The following is a 25,102-nucleotide window of genomic DNA, read 5'->3' on the forward strand; positions in this document are numbered from 1 at the left end:
TTTATACCGCCCCATCCCCGAAGGGCTCTGAACATTGTCCAGGATGTGTGAAAGCAGGAATTGAGACATCACAGTTTTTACCTCCTCCAAGGACAAGTTCATGAATGTTGTGTGCATTCTATCTTTGTTGTATGCAAAAGATTCTACAGGAAAGGGAAATCTCCCCAATGTAATATAATAGCCTTGTCACAGAAGAGTTAGGAACATAATAACCCATTTTAGAACTTTCTGGGTGAGAGCTTTGGAGCTTTGAATTGGGCTTCCAGGGAAGGTATGAGCTGTCTCTTCCCTTCCTATTGTTCTACAGGGTATATAAGTCAGTCTTGTTTCTAAAAGACTTTTATTTAAATGCACCTGATTACGCAGTGTGCTAGTTTAGATACTGTTGATTTTGAAATGTAGTATTGGCTGGTTTAAAATAGCTTTTGCTGTTTGAAATGCATTTGGGCTGCTGTTATGATTTTGGTTTTCCTCTGTCTTATGGTATGACAAACTATTTTATGTAATGTACCTTCAGCTGACCTTCAGTGGAGAAGAGCCATATGAAATTATTTTAATAAATGAATAAATGAAAAATAATGGTGGACTTCTGAAGCCAGTCAAAAGGCTAGGATCAAGGACATGTTCCTAGCAGATGGCCTCAACTCAAGACCAGAATTAGCAGCATGATAACCATTTTCAAATGCAGCCCTACTGAGGTGCCTCAATTTCTCAAGCACTTTTAACTGGAGACACAAATGGCTAGGGGCATCTGTGTGTGTGTTTCTGACAACTATAGCTTATAAAACCATCTTCGCATCTCCAAGGAAGTACACTTTGTGCACCACATCAGTAGAGTCGAGCTGATTAAAGGCAAACAGATGATTCTTTCTTGAGTTGTTTAAAAATACCATGAGTATTTATCAAACGAGTAGACTGATAGCATCTTTCATGCTTTAAATAATGATACCTTTATCTCAAGAGCCAAAAGGTAGAGATAGCACGTTCTAATTCTAACTTCGGCTTACTGCCTTTGATTTTGATCTATCTTTGGTTTTTAACAAGATGATAACTTTAAACTGTCTAAAAATAAGCTATGAAAAAATACCCACAGGGATCTAATCAGATGACTGTTAAGCTGATAAATTGAGGAGCCTTTAGGTACATAACATTGGAGGAATAACATGCAATGTTCCTTTGTATCTTTAAATTTCAAATATATGCATACAAGATGTTATTTATTATGCGTTTTTGCATATCACACACTGTTATTTTAAAATAGAAATAGGATTTACAAGATGTACATTAATTGTAATGCAGCAGTTGAGTCAACTTTTCATCTTCTAGCTCAGGGGTAGGGAACCTGCGGCTCTCCAGATGTTCAGGAACTACAATTCCCATCAGCCCCTACCAGCATGGCCAATTGGCCATGCTGACAGAGGCTGATGGGAATTGTAGTTCCTGAACATCTGGAGAGCCGCAGGTTCCCTACCCCTGTTCTAGCTGAACTGAGCACTCTACTAGAAGTTGTTTCTAGGTTGCACATTATGAAGAAACCATCCCCAACTGCAAGGACTAGAAATTTGGCTTAAAAAATAATGGAAAAATTTTCAAGAACTGAAATTGTGGATAAGAGTCAAGATGCAAAATCTGACCATTTAAATTTAAAGAACTAAAGCTGTATAGTAAATTATGCACCTTTTCTAAATAAAACCAAAAATGAAAAAGACCTATAACTTACTGTAATTTATATCCCACTTTGTCCCTAGAACAAACTTACTTACTTTAGATTTATATGCCACTTGGTTTTTAGGATAAAATTCTGTGACCACAATTTCCAAAACTTTGTCTTATTTATTAAAATAAATACATTGTTTTGCAAATATAATTTACTTTGTCGATAATACATTCTATGATCCGGTGCTACATAATCATACTTTTATTACCGGTATATAAAGTTTGAATTGACAGTTTATCATTCCTTGAACATTATTTAAGGCAGCAAGGTTGCTACCACTTGTCTTCTCCTAAGATCCATAGTCCATATAGCTTTTCCTTCGCAGGAACAGTTCTCAAAAAAGCCCAAGTCAGGAACCATGGAGCACAAGAGTCTACTGCCAGAAGTAAAACTTATTTTCTCCTTCATAATTCCCTCCATCTACTGTCTTTGGACTGGATTCTGTTGAGTTTACATTCCCATGGAACTATCAAGTAAAATGCCCAAATCTGTGACTGATAGCATTGACCCCTGTAGTGTCTGTGAAGTTTGGATTTTTTGCCCCTATGTGCATCGCTTTACATTTTGCAACATTGAACTGCATTCATCATTTCTTAGCCTACTCACCTAATTTATCAAGGTCCGCCTGGAGCTCTTCACAATCCTTTGTGGTTCTCACCACCCTACATAATTTGGTATCATCTGCAAACTTGGCCACCACGCTACCCACCCCTACTTCCAGGTCATTTATGAATAGGTTAAAGAGCACTGGTCCCAAAATGGATCCTTGGGGGACACCATTCCCTACATCTCTCCATTGTGAGAACTTCCCATTTATGCCCACCCTTTGTTTCCTGTTTCTCAACCAGTTTTGAATCCATAGGAGGACTTCCCCTCTTATTCCTTCATTGCGGAGTTTTCTCAATAGTCTCTGGTGAGAAACTTTGTCAAAAGCCTTTTGGAAATCCAAGTAGACAATGTCCACTGGTTCCCCCTTATCCACATGCCTGTTTACTCCCTCAAAGAACACTAGTTAGTTTGTAAGGCAGGACTTGCCTCTGCAAAAGCCCTGCTGACTCTTCCTCAGCAGGTCTTGCTTTTCTACATATTTTATAATTTTATCTTTAATGATAGATTCTACTAATTTACCAGGAACAGATGTCAAACTGACTGGCCTGTAATTTCCTGGGTCCCCCCTAAATCCTTTCTTAAAGATTGGTGTGATGTTGGCCATCTTCCAGTCTTCAGAGATGGAGGCCAATTTCAGGGATAAGTTGCATATTAAAGTGAGAAGTTCAGCAACTTCATGCTTGATCTCTTTAAGAACTCTTGGGTGAATGCAATTTGGGTCAGGGGATTTGGTAGCATTTAGTTTATCAATGGCTGCCAGGACTTCTTCCTTGTCTACCACTATCTTCGCTAGTTCCTCGGATTTGCCTCCTAAGAAGCATGGTTCAGGCGCAGGAATTCTCCTCACCTCCTCTTGGGTGAAGACAGATGCGAAGAATTCATTCAGCTTCTCTGCAATCTCCTTGTCACCCTTTAGCATACCTTTTGTTCCTTTGTCATCTAACGGGCCTACTGCTTCTCTAGCTAGCTTCCTACTTTTGATGTACTTGAAGAACTGTTTGCTGCTCGTCTTGATGTTCGTAGCCATGTGTTCCTCATAATCCTTTTTTGCCTCCCTTACAGCTAAGTTGCTTCTCTTTTGCCACCATTTGTGTTCCTTCTCATATTCTTCATCAGTCGAGCTGGACTTCCATTTTCTAAAAAAAAATATTTTTTCTAATAGTTTTCTCAACCTCCCTTTTTAACCATGGTGGCTTTCTTTTGGACTGGGTGCTGCCTTTCCTAACCTGCGGAACACATTCCAGCTGAGCTTTTATTACTGTGTTTTTAAATAACCTCCAAGCATCTTGGACAGTTTTGACTCTCTTGATTTTCCCTTTTGGCTTCCCACACACTATCCCCCTCATCTTTGAGAAATTTCCCTTTCTGAAGGCAAATGTAACTACATTAGTAGTTGTCACTTGCTCACATGCAGAGATACTGAATCTGACAGTATTGTGGTGGCTGTTCCCTATCGGCTCAACAACACTGACTTCCCGTATCAGGTCCTGGGTCCCACATGGAATTAGATCTAGGATCACCTCTCCCCTGGTTGGTTTCATAACCATCTGCTCTAAGCCACAGTCATTTAGCATATCCAGGAATGCTCTCTCCTTACTTTGACCTGAACATACATTTTTCCATTTTATGTGGGAATAGTTGAAATTACAACAATGTTTTTGCTTTTGTTGGCCTCTCTAATTTTTTTTTCCATCTCAGAATCCTCTTGTGCACTTTGGTCAGGGGGACGATAATATATTCCTAATATTAGACTATGCTTCACACCTGGTATTGATATCCACAGTGCTTCTGTAGGAGAATCAGCTCCCCTTGCATTGTCTATTTTATGTGACAATATGCTCTCTTTGACGTAGAGGGCAATACCACCCCCGACACATCCTATCCTATCCTGCCTATAACCTGGGATAACAGCATCCCACTGGTTCTCCTCATTCCACTATGTCTCTGTAATGCCCACTATATCAATGTCCTCCTTCGAAACCCTGTACTCCAGCTCCTACATTTTAAGTCTAAGGCTTCTACTATTAGCATAGAGGCACCTATATAGAGGCACCTCTGTCCCTAACCTGGGATTTATGTGCTTTGCCCTCTAGCCCTTTGTAGACACTATCACTCACCCTATGCACATTGCTGTGTTCCTTGCTTGTATGGGGTTGATTTAGAAAAATGTCCCTCTCTATCTGCATCCCCAAAGATACTGTATTCCGAACTGAAGTCACCTCAGCTCCTGTTGGCTTTCCCCCAGGGATCAGTTTAAAAGCTGTTCTGCCATCTTTTTAATGTTGAGCGCCAGCAGCCTGTACCCTTTTTGGTTAAGGTGAAGCCAGTCCCTTTTGTATAGACCTGCCTCAAAAGGTTCCCCAGATCCTAACAAATCTGAAACCCTCTGCCTTACACCACTTTCTCATTCACGCATTGAGACCCTTTGTCTCTGCTTGTCTTGCTGGTCCTGTGTGTAGAACAAATAGCATTTCTGAGAATGCCACCTTGGGGGTCCTGGACTTCAACCTGTTACCTAGCAGCCTAAATTTAGCCTCCAGAACCTCCTGGCTACATTTCCCAATGTCGTTGTTTCCAATGTGGACCATAGCTGCTGATACCACCCCAATACTGTCTAACAGCCTAGCTGGATGAAGCGTGACATCCGCAACCTTCGCACCAGGCAGGCAAGTCACCATGCAGTAATCATGCCTCTCACAAACCCAACTCTCTACATTCTCAATGATCGAATCACCTATTACGAGGAGCTCCCCCGATCTCCCCAAGGAGTATCCTCAGTGCAAGAGAATAGCTGTTCACCAGCTAAGGAAGGGGTCCCATCTAAGGGAGCATCTTCCACCACCTCAGACTGGCGCTCTCCATCCCCCAGACCCTCATGCTCCATGACATCTGAAAAGATGTCACCCTGGGAGTGGGACCCGGCTGTTAGGTCCCTGAAAGCCTCATCTGTCACCCTCTCTGCCTCTCTTAGCTTCTCCAGGTCTGCAACAGAGAAAATGCTGGAGAAATGGGGTGGGGGGGTAACTATCCCTTATCCCATTTCCTCAACTAGTTTCCTACATCTGGAAAGCTATCGTAAACCTGGTCCTGGATCTCCAGTTGAGAAAAAAGTGATCAGAGAGTGGGGAGAAGGTCAATTTCCTTTTTCTTGCCTACCTCTTTCTCTTGACAAATTGCCCCTTGCTGATGCACCAGCCAGGATTGCAGGACATGAGATCACCCACCACAGAATACATAGTTCAGGCAATAAAGACATGAGATTTTCTCCTCTATACAGCTTCAGTAAATTTCAAAGAGTCACTGATAAAGATTCTCTTTAGTTGTTCATTACTTTCCTATCATATGGACTATAGCAACAATTTAACGCTGATAACTGATGCATTGAATGTTAATAGTGAGACTTTGTAGATGGTAGTATTAAAAATTAAACACAATCATTATCCTCCACACTATTCTTTTATTTTCTTCGCTATCATTCCCTTCATACAGTGTCTTATTCTAGTTCAGTTTTGGGCTAATTTTGTGCATTGTCTCCAACCCTCCTATATCTATGTCAGGATATGAATAGAAGTTCTGAATAGGATGGAAAACACTAAAGATACAGTCCTGAGAGAATTTTGTGTGCCTGAGTGGGTGGGTGTAAAGTGCCATTTGCAGCTGACTCATAGCAACCCATAGGGTTTTCAAGGCAAGAGACTATCAAAGCTGGTTTGCCATTATCTTTCTCTGCATGGCAACCCTGGTATTCCTTGGTGGTTCCCATCCAATTTTTAACCATGACCACACTGCTTAGCTTCTGAAATCTGACAATTCAAGGCCCTTAGAGAGTAATGTGCCCTTCAATCCTACCCAAATCAGTGATACAAAGTACATCATGAACTGCTCATGCTGACAACCCCATACACCCTTACAGGAGACACATCCTGTTGATGTCTGTGGCATACATCTGAGTTTCAGATTTCCAGGATGTCACATACTGATGGATTGTCTATGTGTAAAATCACAGCTTTTGTACCCCTCTCCCCCACCATGACCAAACAATGATTTTTGCACCAGCTCACAAAACACCTCCCACCCCCAGCAAAACATACATGGCTCTCTCCCCACCAACTCTCTTTCCTAATTTTGTCCTTACACCAACCCTTATGAGATAGGTTGTTAGTCTGAGAAACAGCTCCAAGCCAGTCCAAGTGGGTATTAAGCATGTAAATCAATCACAAATCACCCCAGCAAAACATTTACCAAACAAATGTCAGCATCATCTCTCACAAAACACCTCCAGTGGAAACCACCTTCAAACAGCATCACTCTCAATGGTGTTTAAACTAGGGAGCCCAGATTCTTCTTTTAAATCCACCTTAAAGGGAGAATCTGGGGTCTCCAATTAAAACAACATTGAAAGTGATGCTGTTTTGGGATTCTCCCTCACCCTGAAACAGCATCACTTTCATTGTTTAAACTGGGGACCTCAGATTCTCCCTTTAAATCTATGTCGAAGGGGGTGGGTTTATAAAAGGGGAAGCTGGGGAAATTTGGGGGTGCCTGCTGTCAGGGATGCAATTGTTAAGCTAGCAGCACCAAACTTTCAGGGTATCTTTAGGAGACTCTCCTGATGATATCACCCAGGATTTGTGAAGTTTAGTCCATAACTTTGGACCCTCAAAGGTGTAGCCCCCATCTTCTATTAGCTGCCTGAAATTTTGGTGCTGCCAGCTAGCCTAAAAACTGCTCTCCCTGCAGGCCAAAAACTGAAAAACACACAAAAAAAACACACACAAAACGAACCTGAGTTTTCCCCCCATGTAACCAAATGAGGGTGCCTGGGACATTTGACTCCCCATGTCACCATGGCAGATACGTCCCTGCCTTGATTACCTTTCTGCTCCCTCGCTTGCTGTACAGCACAATCAAACCTCCACTGGCTAAGCAAGTAAGGGCTTGCAGTGAACTAAGTGTGGGGTGGGGAAAATAGTAGGGAAACCATTACCACATGCCTCTCATTCCTGTTCAGAAGTCCCAGGGGGTTCAGTGGTGCTTACTTCCAGGTAACTGTGCAGAAATTGCAAGCTTTCAGAGCCATCCTAAAAACAGATTGCTGGGAGTGAGCGCCATTCAACATATTGAATAGGATTCGGAGTAAAAATGCTTAGGATTGATGTCTTCATATCTCATATAATTTGGTGAACTAAAAGTTTCTATCTCCAGGCTGAAGTTGGGCGACTTCATTAGCCATCTGTAAATTTCAACTGCAAATTCTATCTATTTTACTAGTGATTGTGACCTGCTCAATATCTCCACCCACTTATCTCCCAAGAAGCTTCAAAATGTTCTTTATTGTATGATAAAAAAAGCTTGTGGGGATTTGAAACAATAGCTGAAGCCATGTGTGAGATACATATTCTATTTTTAATCTTTGAAGCATATGTTAAAAATGTAAATTAATAAAATCATACAGTCAGAATCTAGATCAAAAGTCAATTAATGACTGTCTGTTTGTCTTTAAGATGCACTTGGCTTAAAATTGTTGAAAATGTTTTAGAAAGAAAGGTTATTCTGCACAGAATTGTGGAGGCAGCCACAGTTCAATATAGCACAAATCCACTGATGAACACACACTTGTCCCAACAGTTTCCATATGTTCACTGAAGTTTTTCTGTCCCTACTGTAGCTCCTTGTAAGGCAACAGTACCAGTCCTGGAGGTCTCCTGATTTTCTTCAATAACTTTTTTTGGAAGAGGATGACAGAAAATTCCATGCCCAGATAACATGCCACATGTGCTGCATTGGATCCCAGTGGAGGAAGGGGCAGATGAGAAAATAATGTGCTAAAAGGGGCTTTGGCTCAGGCTGTGGATAGACATCCCATGCCAGATGATATACATGTCCCAAACCATACATATTCACAATACTGATGTGTGAGTTTTCTATTCAGAATCTGCCCAGAAGAGATACTAATAGCCTATTGTTGTCATAACAACAGTTCTTTCTTTCTTGACAGTTGTTTTCAATTGAGGTACCCAAGGGCCAATCACATGTTGAAGCTTTAATATCCCCATTTATATCCCTCATACATCATTGGTGAGATGGAGCTTAAACAAGGGAATATAGATATCATTTATGTTGGGAAAACATAGTAAGTTAAATGTGACCTCGGGAGCACATGGCTGGGGACTGGGAAAGCAAAGAGAAAAAAACCTCTTCCTATGAATGTATAATGTAGATTATATCCCTCATTCTTCATAATAGAAGTCTTTTCCACATGCACAGCTTACCAGAGATTTTCCAGTGGTCAAACCTTGTGTTTTGAACATGTTTTGATTCTCTCCCCTCCCCACACATCTCTTATATTTATTCCACACACTACTATTGAAATTTTTTTTTATTCCTGATGGTAGTGAGATGTCATCCAATAATTCAGAACAACCTTCCTTCTTTTTTTGCGTGTGTGTGCAGGTGCTCTAGTATTACTGAAGAGTTACTTTTTGAAATGGTAATTTAAAAAGTCTGTGTCTCCATTTTTACTATTGAGAACTGTCAACCCAAAGTGGCAGCCAAAACAACCCCTGAAGCAGGCACCATTACCTGAAAACACTGAAACGTGTAACCCACAAATGCAAAGAACCACATTTTTCAACCAAATTACAGCTGCAGAAACACATGATCATTCCTGCAGCAGTCCCTTGACAACTTCACTAGCTCCTAACTGCTAGAGGAAATGAACAAAGCTAATACAGTGGACCTGGTTTGTATCTTTACCCTAATGTTAAATCATAGCCTGCCCACCCCCCACAAAAATCAACCCTGCTTGCCTGAACATTCCATTACAAGTTCTACATAAAGTTAACAAATCTGATCCACTCAACTGTGCTTGTGTGTGTGTCTGTTTGAAAGTTACATCGCTAGTTCAATATGGCAGTTTTTTTCAAAAATATATTCTTTCAAAAATGGGGAACAAGAGAGAGGAGAAAGTGGATGAAGGGGAGCTTGGGCGACTGCACAAAGGCATGGATAAGGGCCAAGTATTTGTTGGGAGTGAGAAATAAAGACTGTTTTAACATCACACAGTCAAGGGAAACTGGTTTGGAAAAAGATCAGTAAAAACATAATGGTAAAAGTGCTTGGAAAAATGAAGGTAAGACATTTCCAGAACTAAGCAGAGTAAAAAATATGCAGAATTTAAAGAACAATCCCATAGCATTAGGTGGCAAGATACATAGTCATTGGCTCATTCAGAAAAGACCAGAGTTTAATGGTGTATCCCATTAAATTTGATGCTGTGCTCTGAGGTCTTCCACCTACCTGTTGAGAAACTTGGGCTGGTGGAGATGTATGTATACACCGAATTATACACACAAGTGTGCTCACACACACATACACACACTTGGATAATTGTATTAATGCCTTTTCTTTTTTTAATTTCAGGCGAGGCTATGCACAGCAAGAGGTAAGACTGACCCTCTGGGCATTTTTTTTGGCAGCAAGTTCCAGTTTTTGATTCTTTTCTTTAGTATAACTTTTGTAATATTGTCTAGTTCATTAGACAGATTGATATAAGTTCTCGTTGAATATAAAATTATCCTGTGTTATCAGTGTAACTGGGGATCAAGGCTGGATCCAGCAGGGTACTCTCTGGGCTTTCAAGTTTAATTATTTATTAATAATCAAGTTAATAATAATAATAAAACTAATCTCCTTTCTGCCTATTGTGGGACGTATTTTTACACCTGAAACAGAGATTATGTAATTGTCTATTGTACTTGCTGTATTTTCAAAAATATTTATCATGTAGGTGTAATCTAGACTGAAAATTTGATGAGAAAAACTTTTTGATGCCCACAAGAGCTGTTGTGGTAGATATGGTTTCCCACGCACATTCTTTTTCCACCTGGGCGAGATCTCATTGAATGTTAGGACATTAGTTGATGACTGTTTTCCTTTCTTGTTTGATGGCCAGCCATGGAGCCCTGAGCACACAGGCTCAAATTACCAGAATAGGACCATAAAAGACATTTGGTGCTTGGGACAGATCCTTAAGTACAAAATACACAGATATTAGCAACATTTAATGGCACACTCTCATATAAAATTACTTTCCCCCCTTGAAATTACATTGCAATGTTTTAATCCTCCCCCAATTTGTGCTGACATATATTTTGAAAAGGAAAACTGTCATTTATGCACATGGCACCTTTAAAAAGTGATGGAATATCTGAGTGCTTTGTAGCTGATGTTATTCAGAATGTCTGATAAGAAGCTGCTTGACTAACAGTGAGAAACAGCCATCTTCTGATAGCCCATAGTAGGAAGTTTGATCCTCGCAGACATGGGGATTTTTTTTTGCTTCCCCCACCGGCTGCAGCCCAAAATTCTCCTCTCCCACATTCTGATCTTCAGGGACAAGGAGACCCTAGAAACAGCATAAAGCTAGAACTGAAGGAGGGAATGGTCTAAAATTACGCTTGATTTCCTCAGAAAATTTCACTGGTCTAGCTTCAGTACTAGGTAAACTCTGAACAAGCATTGAAGTACATTTAATACATTATAGTCCTAAGCAGAAATACTGTTGTTACAGCGGTTTAAAGGTTACCTTTTAACCTTTTAATCTCAAAGTAAATTACTTGCATTTTCTATTAAATCTTTTTCATAACCTTCTTTCTGTTTCCAATTTTCTTTATCAGCAACAGCAACTGCTAAGACCTGCTCTTCTCCGACCAGAGGTACCTTTAAAAAAAAAAAAGAATTCCCTCTTTTTTTTTACTATTCCAGAACTTACATGAAATACACTTTCATATCCATTTTGATTACCTGTGTTCATTGCTAAGGGAAATCAGAAGCATATTTCATTCATTTTTGAAGACTACAGTTATTCACTGTACTTTAATTGGCAATATTGTAGACAGATTCATGAACTTTAGCATACTGACTCAGTTGTGTGATTGTTGCAGTTGATATAATTCTACCAAATTTAGTATAGCACTGTGCTGTCACTGAAACTATCCAAAGCTCATTTTAGTCCAAAATAATGTAATTAGCTGCAGTATTATAAGATATGCTCAAGAATCTGAATTGTAATTACTAATATTCTTTCTGCTCTAATAATCTTTCCATTACGGAAGGATGAGTAATATCCTTGATCACTGTAAAGTTAGCTGAAATTTGGTAAAACTGATCTTAGCCGCCTATAGGTTTAGCAGCACACAAACTTATATGAATGAGTTGAATTGCACCAATATGGTCTATATGACCAATATGGTCTATCTACCCTCTCCTCTCTCACCTGTGATGCACTTAATTAATTTTAGCCTCTAGGCTTAATGCAAACCCACTCTCCTGGCTTAGTGCTTGGTCCAGCTAGTATTTGACTGATGGGAATTTATGTGTATTTACAGAAATTTACACTAATGTTTGGAAACTGTGGACATTAAAGAGTTCTGAAAGATGCTGTAAGAAATACAGATACTCACTATTTGTAAATGTAAACAATAGATGCCCTTCAGAGATGAGGAAAAGTATGTATTAAGATCCACGTAATTTAGAATTCAGTTTCTCAGTTGTCTTGTCTTGTCTTGGAATTGAAAAAGTTACAGTGAAGGTTTCTTTTATTTGGAGAGATTGTGTTCAGGAGAAGGAAGGGAGAATGGAAGAGTATCATTGCTACCCAACATTTTTAAAAATCAGCATAGTTGGGAGAAAAAGTTGAACAAAATTAAAATCTGATTCTTAAAAGTTCAGATAAATTAAAGGTTGGGGGGGGGGAGATTAAAACAAGCAAGCTACTGAGAAAAGCAAAGGAATTCAATGAACTTTCAGATTCTTCCTGTCCCCTGAGGGAATATTCTAGTCATTTTGGTTGGTTGTTGCTGGATATCACAGGGTTGTTTTGTGTGAGAGTTCATTGTGTTTCCTCAGATATACCTTGCTTCCTTGCTTGCTTTGTCACATTCTATTATTATCTTCTGTACATATACTTGGAAATAGGTTCCATTTTATTCAGTGGGTTATACCGCCAGGTAAATTTGCATAGTGTAAGCCATTACTCAACTTTCTTCCTGTTCCATGCACTTCTCTTTGCTGATGTTTCTCACTCCTTTACTCACCAGTAATCTTTTGCTTTCTGCTACCATTTGTTTTTCCTCTTACTCATTTTAACTCAAGTTGTCCCAAAAATCACCATGAATCTATATGCTAGCTCAAGGCTGGTGAGGCATATTTACATTTGGGATTCCCTGCTGAGCCATTGGCGGTAGGGTTCACTTGCGTTTGTGCTTCAAGGTCCAGACTGCTGATACCTCTGTTTCTCCCTCTTTTGGCAATGGGAGGAATCATGCAACTGGAGCAAATCCAGAGGTGTAACTGGGCCAAACTGGGCCCAGGGTGGACTCTATGTTTTCTGCCCCACCCCGCCCCCACCCCCCACTTACCTTAGTTCAGGCTGAAAAAGTTCAGCTGAAAAAGTTCAGACCTGTTCAGTTCAGGCTGAAAAAAAACTTGGGGCTTGCAATGTCTCCTGGGTAGTGTAGTTCCCACCAGGGACCTTTTCAGGCCACTTTTCTGAACTAAGGTGAGTGGGGGGAGCAGGGCACTGTGGGGGGAACAGGGGGCAGGGTGGTTTTCCACCCCCAGGCGCGTACCCAGAGCAACGTACCCCCCTGCCTCCTTGTAGCTCTGCTACTGGGTAAATCACACATGCTTTATACTTGCTGGCCCTGTCCGCAATTCACACAAAGAGTAGTTTACGTGGGTGGAGATGTACACTCTCAAGGCTGATTCCATGTGAAAGATATTTCCACATGCCCACAATCCTTTACCTTGCTAACATTCCTGTTGAATTTCTTTTTTATTGTGACTTACAGGAACTCTCTATGGAATCTGGTATAGACCCTGGCCAAGAGTACTATGGACAAGATTACTACAGTTATGAACATGGGTATTATTTATTCTGTATTTTTTGCATACATCTGAGATTTAGGCATTTGTATTGCTGTAACAGAGGCCTCTTCCACACATACAGAATAATGCACTTTCAGTCCACTTCCACAACTGTTTGAAAGTAGATTTTGCTATTCCGTACAGCTGCAAAGTGCATTGAAAGTGGATTGAAAGTGCATTATTCTGCATGTGCGGAAGGGGCCTTAGTGTAAATGCGCAAATTGTGATGATAGCCAAACAAGTTCTTGCTAAAGGTGCAGGTATGACTGGTGGAATGTTTGGCTTGATTTCACTGAATAGCAAATCCCCACAACATATCCACTAAGTGTTAAAAAGCTTCTTGTGAGATAGTGGGGAGAAGTTCTTTTCAAGAAGTAGTCCATTATGCACTTCCATTGAGCAGTTTTTACACAAGCTATTGAATGTTCTTGTGAGTATCAGAGTGTTAATTTGAGTCACTGAAAATATTATAGTAGTATTTTCTTTTCCTCCAATCTACCAATTCTGTACATGTAACAAGAACAAAACCTAAACAATAGATTAACAAAACAGTAATCTGTAATTCAGAACAACATAGGCATATATAATGTGCTCTGAGATACAGACAGATGGATAAAAATATTATGCTGATTTATTGTCATGTGAGAACATATGAACTCCTGTTCTGAATACTTGCATTTTTATTTCTACAGAATATTACTGTTATAAACAACTTGTCAAAACATGTGTTTTAAGTGTAAGTCTAGGTGTTAAGAATTTGAATTGCCATAATATTTGTGCCATGATACTAAACATGTGGCTTAAAATTTAATGGGACTTTTTAAAAAGAAACAGTGTTTTGGATGTTTTTCTGGGTCCCTATTCAAGACTTGTTCCACGTAGGCAAACAGAATTTTTATGGGTCCATTTCAGGTTGAGAAAACAGCCCTAACGGTATATCTTAAGCCCTACCTGTATCATGAATGACACTAATTTATAAGGCAAAAAATATTGCTTGGAAGTTCATACTCAGAGTTCCCAACATCTTCTTTGGCCTGGCTGTTGAAAGAGAAATGTGCTGCAGTAAGAAGACAGAAAGGAAACCTGAATACCTTGCTGTATAATGCATTTATATGAAATTAAACCATTGAAGGCCACACATGTGGCAAAAAAACCTAGGACATAAAGAATTTCTAGAATAAAAGCATAACCACAATAAAGAGGCCTGTATGAGAGGAATATTGCTGTATGCTTGTAAACACCCTCAATCTACACGTGCACAAACATAGAGAATGTCTGTACCTGGCTTTTTTCCCAGGTACGAATTGCCTCAATATGGAAGTCGTCGCCGTTTGTTGTCTCCTTCTGGGATGTATGATGAATATGGTGAAGTGGTCATGGAGAGCGATGGTGGTTTCTATTACAGTCCACAAGGACCAGAAGCTGAGGTAGATTTATTTCGCTTTCTGCCAGTTCTTCCACATTTTAAAAATGTTGTCTTCATTTTTTGGCACCTACATATTGCGAAGGAGTCTATGGATACATTAGAATCAAGGATATGGATGTCATAATTTCACACCCTATCAAATGGATGATATAGAACCAGTGAGCAGATACGAACAATGTGGATAGGTTGCATACCCTAGCAGTAATGCACAGCTATCAGATAGGTACTTCTCATTTCAATAGCTCATTTGCATGAGATGGTGTTGCTACACTCCTGGCAATTCACATGACTTCACACATCACATGTACATGTGATCCACAACCTCAAGGAAGCAGATGTGATGGGTGTTGTTGTTTTGCATCTGTCCTGGAGGCTGTCCTGCCCCTGAAGTGATCATCAGCCGCTCAGATGAGCCCATTGGAGTGCTGCTCCAGCATCCACTCACCTTCAAAAAGGTGGATGAGATACTGGAGGAAACACAGGAGAAGAGGGAGTTGAGTTCTGCTTCAGGAAGAGAGCAGTGACAGCTCAGGTCTGGCTCAGGAAAAGGAGCAGACAGGAATGAAGGGCAGGTCTGCCTAGTCGTGTGGCAGAGCAGTTTAGCTCTATCTCTGGGAGAGGAGAGAGTGCTTGATTGTTAGGCCTGTCTCTGGTGTTGAGCAGACCTGGTACAATTTAGACAGCCTGACTCTGAGAAAAGGGCAGGCTGGTGTGGGTGAAATCCTGCGTCTGAGAGGAGAACTAGCCGAGTGGTTGGCCAATAAAAGTCTGTTTGTGCCTGAAAACATTGTAGAAAAATTTAGTTGTAGAAAAATTGTAGAAAAATTCTCTGAAGTCATAACCAATTTAAAATCTTGTGCCTCAGCCAGGTTTCTACGATGTCTGCTGGTTTGTTCCTTTAAAACCAACCTGTAAATAAATAAATCTTCTTAGTTGTTTATATAGCAATCCAGCCTCAGTGATCTCAGTATTCTCTTTGTGCACTGCAAAACTGCAGTGAACCCAAAGTTGCTACCTGTAGAATACCTGGAAACTGAGGGGAAGGTTTACAATTCAAAATCAACCTAGAGCCCCAAAATTTTAGGAGGCTGTGTGTGTCCCCTCAGTAGGGGAAAAAAAGGCTTATCACAGGCAGCCACACACCATGTGTAAGATAGCTTCTTAAGGAAAGAATGGTAGGGGTTTTCTTCTTGCTCATTTTTAGTCCTGTACCACACTCTAGTGGCCAGAATGATCATTTAAAAGCTGCTTTGTTGTACTAAAGAACAGTTTATCATTATAACTAGTCCATATCTTAAAAGCAGCCTATTGTGGGGTATAAACAATCACAGAGACCTGATACACACATTATGCAGAAAACCAGATATTTGTGCCACAAAGTTGTTTCCTGCCTCCCTCCATCGCAAGCCTTATGAAGACGGCTCATTCTCGGGGGGGGGGGGGGATGCAGTTGTGCTACATATAAATCACAGGTTGCACTTTGCAACAAGACCACTTGATGAGCAAAGCAGCACTTACCCAAATAGCTGCATGATGGAGTGAGGCTGATAAGTGTTATTTTATGCACTCAGGGGTGTAAGCAAATAGCTCTTCCTTTGCTGCTTCCAGCTTTCTAAAAAAAGGTGATATCAAGATACTTCCTAAATGATCCCAAATGAATCTTGTACACAAATGCTAACACTTCTTTTCTTCCTGCATCAAGTATTCCAGGATAGCAAGATTTCATTCCCAAAATCGTACTGAAGTTCCATTTTTATAATTTGCAGAGGAGGAGACCAGGTCCACTTGTTCCAGGCAGAGGTATAGGTCGCAGACCAGTGCCTCGCCTAGCTGTTAGTGCTGTAGGTGAAAGAAGGGCCGTAACAGGAAGCCCTGTCCAGAGGAAAAGGAAACTAAAAGCCGTGATGCGAATGAGCCGAGTGGCAGTTAGTGCCCACAAACCTGTAGCAGCAGTTGAGGTTGCACCTTCTCCCTGGAAGAAAGCAAAGATATTCCCCATGCTACACAAAGTAAGAGGCAAAGATGCAGATTACGATAAGCTAATGGCAGCACGGCAAGCCGATGGAGAAGACAGCATGGTTATTAAAGGAAGCTATTTCCAGAAATCGGCAGAGGATAAGCCACTGCCCAGGAAACCACGGGACCGTACATCAGAGGAAGTGAGCGAATCAGAGTCCAAATCAGGGATTTCCATTAGCGTCACTGCAGAAAGTGAATCTGAAGAGAGTGACTACGGAAAGGAGAGGAAACGGAGAAGAAAATCAACTTCCTCCTATGAAGAGTCATCATCCGCAAGTGTCGAATCCCAGTCAGATAAGGACTATTTGAAAGTGACGCTGGACCAAGACGAAGCCACTGAGAGTACTGTGGATTCTGATGAAGAAAGTGAAGAGTCAGAGTCATCGGGATCCTCCGCATCAGGCAGTGAATCAGGCTCTGAAGATTCTGAAGGCTCTGAAGAGTCTGAATCACAAAGCGAAGTGTCTGACACTGAGGAAGATACAACGTCAAAAATGTCATCAGTGCTGAGCTCCAAGAGCAGTGAACGTAGCTCTGTGCCATCAGCTCAAGACAAGAGCTCCAAGACCAGTTCCAAGAAGCAGTCGTCCACAGCAGGAAGTGAGTTAGATGACACAATTCAGGAAGTATCAGAAAAATCAGCATCAGCTATGGATGAAACTGAAACATCCACCACCACTGGCAAAAGTAGATCAGGCCACGGTACTACTACTGCTACTACTACAGCGTCAGACTCAGAAATCCCTACTGACACTACATCTTTTTAGAAAGTGAAACAGTAGGTAGGGTGTTTGCAGTAAAGTCTGCTCTGGTTTGATGTTCTCTCTGTGTGCTTTTTTTTAGGCATGAGAAGACATGATGTCAGTCTGAACCCAAAAAGTGACTAATCACAATTAGAGACTCTCCAGTACTTCCATACATTAAAAAAAAACTTTTGGCAGGAAAAAAAAGATAGTCTTGTGTCTGAATGGCTTGACTGACATCAAGTTTTTGCAGAAAAAACAAATATATTAGAACTGGGGAGGACTAATGTGCTCAGATCTCAGGATCTTCTTATCAAGATTTGGATAATTAACTTTTATACATAATAGACAACTACATTTTAAGAACTTTTCTACAAAGCTTTTTACTGGGCTGATTCACACTACATAATCCCATGTGATTTCTTGAATATTGGGCACTTGTGGATTTATGGCAGAATGTGTGAATGTACTCCAGTGGGAAAAGATTTTGATTGAACGGTTATGAGTTGATGTGGATTTCTGCCTGTGATGTTTGATCTGTGATGGTGGGCTCACACATGCACGTTACTACCTGACGTTCCAGTTAGCAGGACATTTTAAAATAAATCCTCTAGAAAATATCTATTTCTGTAGTGCATAGTTTGTGTTTTCTAAAGACATCTGTCCATCTGTGCCTTAGAAAGCAACACTTTTACAACTTAGTATTGTAGAACTGTTTGCATACAATAATTTTGTGTGCATTGTACTCCCCAAGCCTCTAAATGTGACGTTAAGTGTTTCACATGGAAACTAATTTTCAACCTTAATAAATTTTCTATTGAATTTGCATGCTTAGTACTCGAATTCAGGAACTATTGCTTCATATCGATAAACAATTATATGGAATTTGGGTGCTGTGTGGTTTCAGGCATGTAGGAGCCTGGTTGTATAACAGAATGCTCTCCTGATCGCTTTCATCTGCGCTTCTGCTGGCTGGCATCTTATGCCAGCCACAGATGCAGGCGAAACGTCAGGAGAGAATGCTGCTAGAACATGGCCATACAGCCCGGAAACCACACAGCACCCAAGTGATTCCGGCCGTGAAAGCCTTCGACAATACAATTATATGGAATACTTGCTATAATCTTGAGCTATTTATTCCAAACTTTAAGTGTGTAGAATTCCATTAATCTAAATGGTGAAGTGCGTATACATCTTGGAATTTCATAGTGTGAGATATTCCAAACAGTCAGTCCTAAATTTATTGGAGTAATTTTTTTCTAACCACCATTGTTGATATCCCTGCATTTTCTGCAGAAATAAAGATTGCCAAGCTCCAAAATGCCGCTGCTTTTGACATAATAGGCACTGTGGAGCAGAAATGTCAAGGGCTGTAGATGAGCTGATGGTTCCTTTCAGGAGACTCACACCAGCAGCCCTACAGGAAATGCCCCCACTCAGAGCAAGACCCCTACCACAGTGCCTCCCATTGAAACCTTTACCACAGACCCATCTGGCCATAACAGAAAGCCCCATTGAAGTCTATGGTGGGAAAAGCTATGTTCAAGACCAGATTCCTGGTGCAAAAGTTGTGGTAGAATCCATTGGTGCTCGTAGACATGGAGATGGCTACTCAGAAGAAGATTATTCAAAATCAGATCTTATGGTCTATGCCATTGATCCTCTAACGAACCGTGCTATACTGAGAAATGAGCTTTTCAAATTTTTAGATGGCAAACTTCTGGATATCAATAAAGAGTTTCAGCCATACTATGGGGAAGGAGGACGCATTTTGGAAATCCGCACTCCAGATGTGGTGGCCAATGTGAAGAAGCAGGCACAAGCTGTAGGCTACACGGAAGGGGCATTGCTGGCTCTGGCTGTCATCATCATCCTTTGTTGTTTGCCTGCTATTTTAATAGTCATGGTCAGCTACAGGCAGAGGCAAGCTGAATGTGCAAAGACAGCTCGAATCCAGATGGCCTTACCAGCTGGCAAGCCGGCAAGCACTCCTGCCACTAATCTGTATGAAGAACTCGGCGACAGTACCATGCGAGGCTATGCACAGCAAGAGCAACAGCAACTGCTAAGACCTGCTCTTCTCCGACCAGAGGAACTCTCTATGGAATCTGGTATAGACCCTGGCCAAGAGTACTATGGACAAGATTACTACAGTTATGAACATGGGTACGAATTGCCTCAATATGGAAGTTGTCGCCGATTGTTGTCTCCTTCTGGGATGTATGATGAATATGGTGAAGTGGTCATGGAGAGCGATGGTGGTTTCTATTACAGTCCACAAGGACCAGAAGCTGAGTGGGCCAGAAAGAAAAGAATCAAGTTAGTAGTTGATCCAGAATATGAGACCAGCTCTACTGGAGAAGACAGTGCTCCAGAAAGCCAGAAGAATCGTCTCAGCAACCCCAACATTCAAACCAATATCAATGGCAATATCTACATAGCCCAAAATGGATCAGTTATTAGAACCCGGCGAAGTTGCCTCTCAAACAGTTTAAAGGTCACATCCCCTGTGAGGCTGGGGAAACATTTCAAGAAACTGGATAAGCTAGCAGTGACACATGAAGAGAATGTCCCATTGAACACATTTTCAACAGGGGCATCTAGTGACAAACTAAACACAAGACCATGCAGTGTTTCCTTTGCATCCTCTGCTATAGACCCTGACAACATGGCATCAAAGCCAGGGGGCAACCGATTGAAAAGCACAGAAGAGCAAGAGTCTGTTGTTGATAATGAGGATATCAAGGAGCCTTTGGAATTACCCAGCGACCACACACAGTCCGATGATGAGGAACTCTGGATGGGTCCTTGGAATAACCTTCACATACCAATGACAAAACTGTGACCTCTCTTTTCCATTTTGATTTTTACTTCCATTTATAATAAAGTACGCTTTTTATCGCCACCGAAGAAACCGTATGAACTTTGTACTGTGCACATAAGTTATATACTTTCAACAAAATGCTTTAAAAGTAAAACAAAACAAAAAATAACCCAGAGAATTTGCACTCACATTTGTACCAATTAATTGTTCTTCCCAACAACTCTTTTTGACAGATTCAGAATTCACTTAACAAGTATTCATTAAAATGGACTAGTTTTGTTGGCTTTGGAGTTATTGCTTAATAATCATCAAACCACTACTTAAAATGCACAGGAATTGCTTTTTCAGTGTTTGCAGCAGAAAAGGCAGCATTGAATTCATTTGGCTTGCTTATCTGTATAGCACTGCCCCTTTAGCTAGTGCTATTTCAACCCACAGACATTAACATAGTTGTCCTGCTGATAAGACCTATACAACTTGATGTTTCTGATCTAAGTTCTTTTCAGGCTCTGATCCAGCCTGCCACCCATGGTTGCTAAATCCGGTGGCTGCACCTGCACAAAGCCAACCTATTTTGGGTGAACCGAAGGCTAGTTTTGGCCTTGTGAATGTTTAATCTTCATTAGAAGACTACACATTATGGTGGGGAGTCACCAACTGCCTTGGAAATCAGTTCAGTTTTTTAAATGTGCCTTAGATACAAGAATTTATCAAATTTAAAATCTTGTAGGCATCGGCTCTTGCTATGCCTTCATCTTTAATCTTAAAAGAGCCATCTGTTTCATTACTAATACTCCCTCCACCAAGTGGCTTAATCAAACATTGTGTTTGAAACATTCATATTCACTTCTTAAGATCCTTTACTGGGCTTAGATAAATGTTTATAGCTCATCTTTGTATTCCCTCCAGTTTGTAATTACTTGTAAACACGTTGTTGCTGCTAATCATTCTATTATTAAGGATCATGTCAGAAATTCCTAAAATGACCACTAAGAGTTTCTAGTGCACTTCTCATGATCCATTTGACAGGATGAGAGATATTCTTCATCATACTTGTGGCTGAGAACAATGCCTTGTATTTACTGCACTTCTAAAAGTGAGGTGATTGGTGCATTTGCCAACTAGCCAGTATTTTATGAGTCTTAACTAATAAAGCTGGTTGTCTACCAAATAACCAGAGTTGGGGTCTGTAAAGCTAGTACATTCTAGATCCTTCCAGATTCCACCCACTATTCAGCATAATCTTCCTTCACATGACAGATTCCTTTTGGTTTTGCCTCAACTTCTTAGACCCAACCAAGGTGCCAGTATTTCTTTTAGGTGGACATCCTAAAGGGGAGTTGAATTGTGAACTGGTTATGTGCTTTGAGAAGTTGCTACCACGAAGGCAGCAATGCATGCCAACTCTTCACAGATTAATTCCCTTCCAACCTGCCAGCACTGATTCAGACCTTTGATGTGGTCATGAAGAAGGAAGTGTTTCCTGAAGGTACAATTGCTGCATCCTTCACACATGCAGAATAATGCACCTTCAATCCAATTTAAATGCACTATAGAGATGTGCAGAATACAAAATCCACTTGCAAACAATTGTGTAAGTAGATTGAAAGTGCATTGTTCTGCATGTGTGGAAGGGGCCATGGACCTAAATGGTACAGCCTTCCTGTTGGCTATATGGGAGCATCATGATATAGAACTGTCTTGATTATGAAATGGCTCAAACTGCAGACTTTGTACTATTTAACCATTTCAGACTCTATACGTTCAAAGCATAATGTTCTGCACAATATGCCTGGTATACATTATTTTTTTAAAAAACTCCCATTTATAAGGACTGTTTAATAAAAAAAGGGAACAATTCAGATATCACAGCACTATAAATTAGAAATATATCCCAAAGATGAGATGCTCAGCTGGGGTAAATCAGCATAATTCTACAAAAGCCAATGGAGCTTTGCAAATTTACAGCTGCTGGGGAGCTTCCATAATGGAATTTTTAAAGCTATAAAATTGGTCTAAGTGAAACATGAATCAGGCTCCTGGTATCAGCAATATACTCATTATATAATGCAATAACCTCTTTGTAGATGCATAGAATGGAAGATTAAAGAGGATGCAAAATCATTTATATCAGGGGTGTTTGTAATAATTAATCTTGCTTTTTATTTCTGTCATCCCTTCTACAGCCCCTTTCCCTTTGCACATCAATTTTGTTTGTTTCTTTATATAATAGCCTTGTCAACAGCTTTTGTGATTAATCAGGGTCTTTTTTTTACCTTATGGCAACAGCAGCCAAAATTAAAAATGGGAATGATGCAGGCATTTGAATGATATCAGAAGACACAGTAGGTAATCGAGCAAGGTATTCAACTCCATGTATTTTCAGCTATAGCTTGCCTTGGGGGTTTAAAAAATGCAAGATGGATTCTAGGCCAAAAGCTCTCTGCATAAAACTGCAAAAACAAAGGAACTCTGAAAATAAGCATAGTTTGTATAAAAAGGATGTGTTGAAGGGGAAAAGGTTCTGGGAAAATCAAAGAAATATTTTGTTGCATAAACTGATACCACATGTATTAATCGGGGGGGGGGGGATTGTTTTCACATTCCCCATACAACTTTATCCTGTTAGCTTGCTTGTTTTTAAGAACCCAGCTTTAATGTTATTGCAGATACCAGAATCTTGTTCCTTGGAGTCTTTTTACATGAAAAACAGTTAGGGCTCCAGTGGCATGCTATGAAGACGAAAGAGCTAAAGACACACCACTTCCTTTGTGCTCCGAAGCCACCACTCCAGCTGCAGCCAGTCCCCCATAGGAAGCTTTGGCCTGCCTGCCTGCCTGCCTGCCTGCCTGCCTGCCTGCCTGCCTGCCTGCCTGCCGGGCGGTGGTGGCTTCTGCTGCCGCCGCCGCCGCCGCTGCTGCTGTGGCTCGAACACTGGGGCTGCCTGGTGCAGGGAGCCCAAAGCAGGCACACTCTGCTCAGGCACCATGTCTCTGCCTGGGCCAGGCAGGCAGGCAGAGGTGCAGGGAAGTCAGGTGGGCTGCCCTTGGTAGTGGTCAGAGCAGAAGTCGTCCCACGTCACTTCCCCTTCCCTCCCTGCAGCACCCAAAGAGGAGACCATAAGTGCATAAATGGCCATGGGAAAGGAACACCAAAAACCAAAATACCTACCTGTGGAATCCTAAAGAGTTACACCCTGCTAAGCCAATTTAGAACAGTGTAATTCTTTAGGATTATACTGCAAACTACAAGTTAATTTGGATTGTTTAATTCTGCAAATGATGAGCCACATAAGAGCGTATTTTCATTTTTTTAAAAGAATCTAGCTTCTTCATTCTATGATCTCGTGCTGCTTTTCAGTGTGAAAGTTCTAAGAAGCAAGAAAAACTCTTGGCTTGGCTCCAGAGTTCAGACAGAATTACTAACAATGGTGTGACCATGACTTAGTTATGGATAAACCAGCCGAATAATATTTGATGTTGCTTCATCCACTTCATACATCACAGCAAACTGGTTTGTTGACAACCAGGGAATCATCAGTATCCCAGGCACACATGATAACAAGAGGGAAGTGAACAGGTTGACAAATTATAAGATTCATGTGAAATCCTTAGGGAAGTTACACCCTTCAACTTCCATTGAAGTCAGTAGGGTCAGAAGGGTATGACTCTTTTTAGGATCACACTGAAATGGTATGATTAATTATAACTTAGGTCAAAGCAGTGCTTGCAATCCTACTGGGGTAGGGATCCAATCAGCCTCCAAGGAGCCTTGCTACAGCTTAAGTGGCTCTTCCTCCAACAGAAGGTTCCTTAGGTTGGAGGAATGCTTTGAACTTTACTCACTGGAATCAGAAGACTGGGCTAGGGTCCACCCCACTTGAACTTTCTTGAATTATTTTAGGTCTCATTGCAGAAATCACTTTGCTGAATAAGTCCCACTTCCATCAAATCCAGCATTTTAATTTTAGGAGATGTCAATCAGATGCTTCTACTTATGAACAATACATAAAGGTAATAATAATTCTGTGATGTTTTATCCCTATTATCTGTACTGCTTCTGAGTGTGGAGGCCCCATTTTAACTATCATGGCTAATGAACTCTGCTAGACTCACCTTCCCATTCAAGTGTTTAATTCTTAACTAAAGCTAGTGGCTATTGTCATAGATTGTGGTTCCATTAATGAAGAATACTTCCATTTTTAGTCCTTATCTTATAGCTAATTAACATTGATGGAAATCCCTAGGCTGAATCCCATTGGAAAGATCCATGTCCATCGACCCCAATACACATGTCCTCTGTCAGTCTGCAACCTTATGAACACTTCCTTCACAGTGAATCCTAGTGACTATAGGAGGACTTAATTCTGATTAAACAACTTTGATGGATCCAAGTCATTGTGTGGTACAGATGTTGTGGTCATCAAGTGATGGACGGGCATGTGAAATCCAGCTTTTATCAGAGTCAGTGCTGTTGTGTTTTCATTCATGGGACAGAAGCTTCAGCCTGTATAAAAAAATTAGATATGCTCATTAATTGAACAAAAAAAAAGTAACTGCACAAAATTATTCATTTGTTATTAGGAAATGTGATAACTGATATAGTTCTTACCGGCACTCTTAAGTCTGAGTTTTCAAAATGTATTTCTGTTAAGTTCTTGACCCTAGCTTCTGGTATGCCATGCAGAGGCATATCGGGGAGAAATGGCACCCGGAGACAACACCTGCTCCAGGCAGCCCTGTGCCCCCCACCCCCATGCCCCCCATGCTGGGGGTGAGGTTCAGGGGTGGGGGCAGCTCGTACAGGCACCACAGCAGCAGGCTGGCTCCTGGGCT

The 25,102-nt window shown here is 40.9% G+C and overlaps 1 protein-coding gene across 3 annotated transcripts in view; it reads left to right on the forward strand.

The window, feature by feature from the left end:
* PCDH15 (protocadherin related 15) overlaps positions 1-22,391 on the forward strand; it is a 904,280-nt gene extending 881,889 nt beyond the window's left edge. Inside the window, exons 39-44 of one of the 3 annotated variants that reach the window (XM_048507036.1) lie at positions 9,749-9,770; positions 11,005-11,043; positions 13,180-13,253; positions 14,553-14,682; positions 16,448-17,478; positions 19,740-19,850. In XM_048507036.1, the coding sequence (XP_048362993.1) occupies positions 9,749-9,770; positions 11,005-11,043; positions 13,180-13,253; positions 14,553-14,682; positions 16,448-17,467 (1,285 nt within the window). In that variant the 3' untranslated portion in view covers positions 17,468-17,478; positions 19,740-19,850. Of the gene's footprint in view, positions 1-9,748; positions 9,771-11,004; positions 11,044-13,179; positions 13,254-14,552; positions 14,683-16,447; positions 17,479-19,739 lie in introns of all 3 variants that reach the window. The other 2 variants (XM_048507034.1, XM_048507035.1) reach the window with 2 other exon arrangements.
* Positions 22,392-25,102: the final 2,711 nt, after the last annotated feature.

The sequence above is a fragment of the Sphaerodactylus townsendi genome, linkage group LG08 (genome assembly GCF_021028975.2).
Source record: "Sphaerodactylus townsendi isolate TG3544 linkage group LG08, MPM_Stown_v2.3, whole genome shotgun sequence".
NCBI lineage: Eukaryota > Metazoa > Chordata > Lepidosauria > Squamata > Sphaerodactylidae > Sphaerodactylus > Sphaerodactylus townsendi.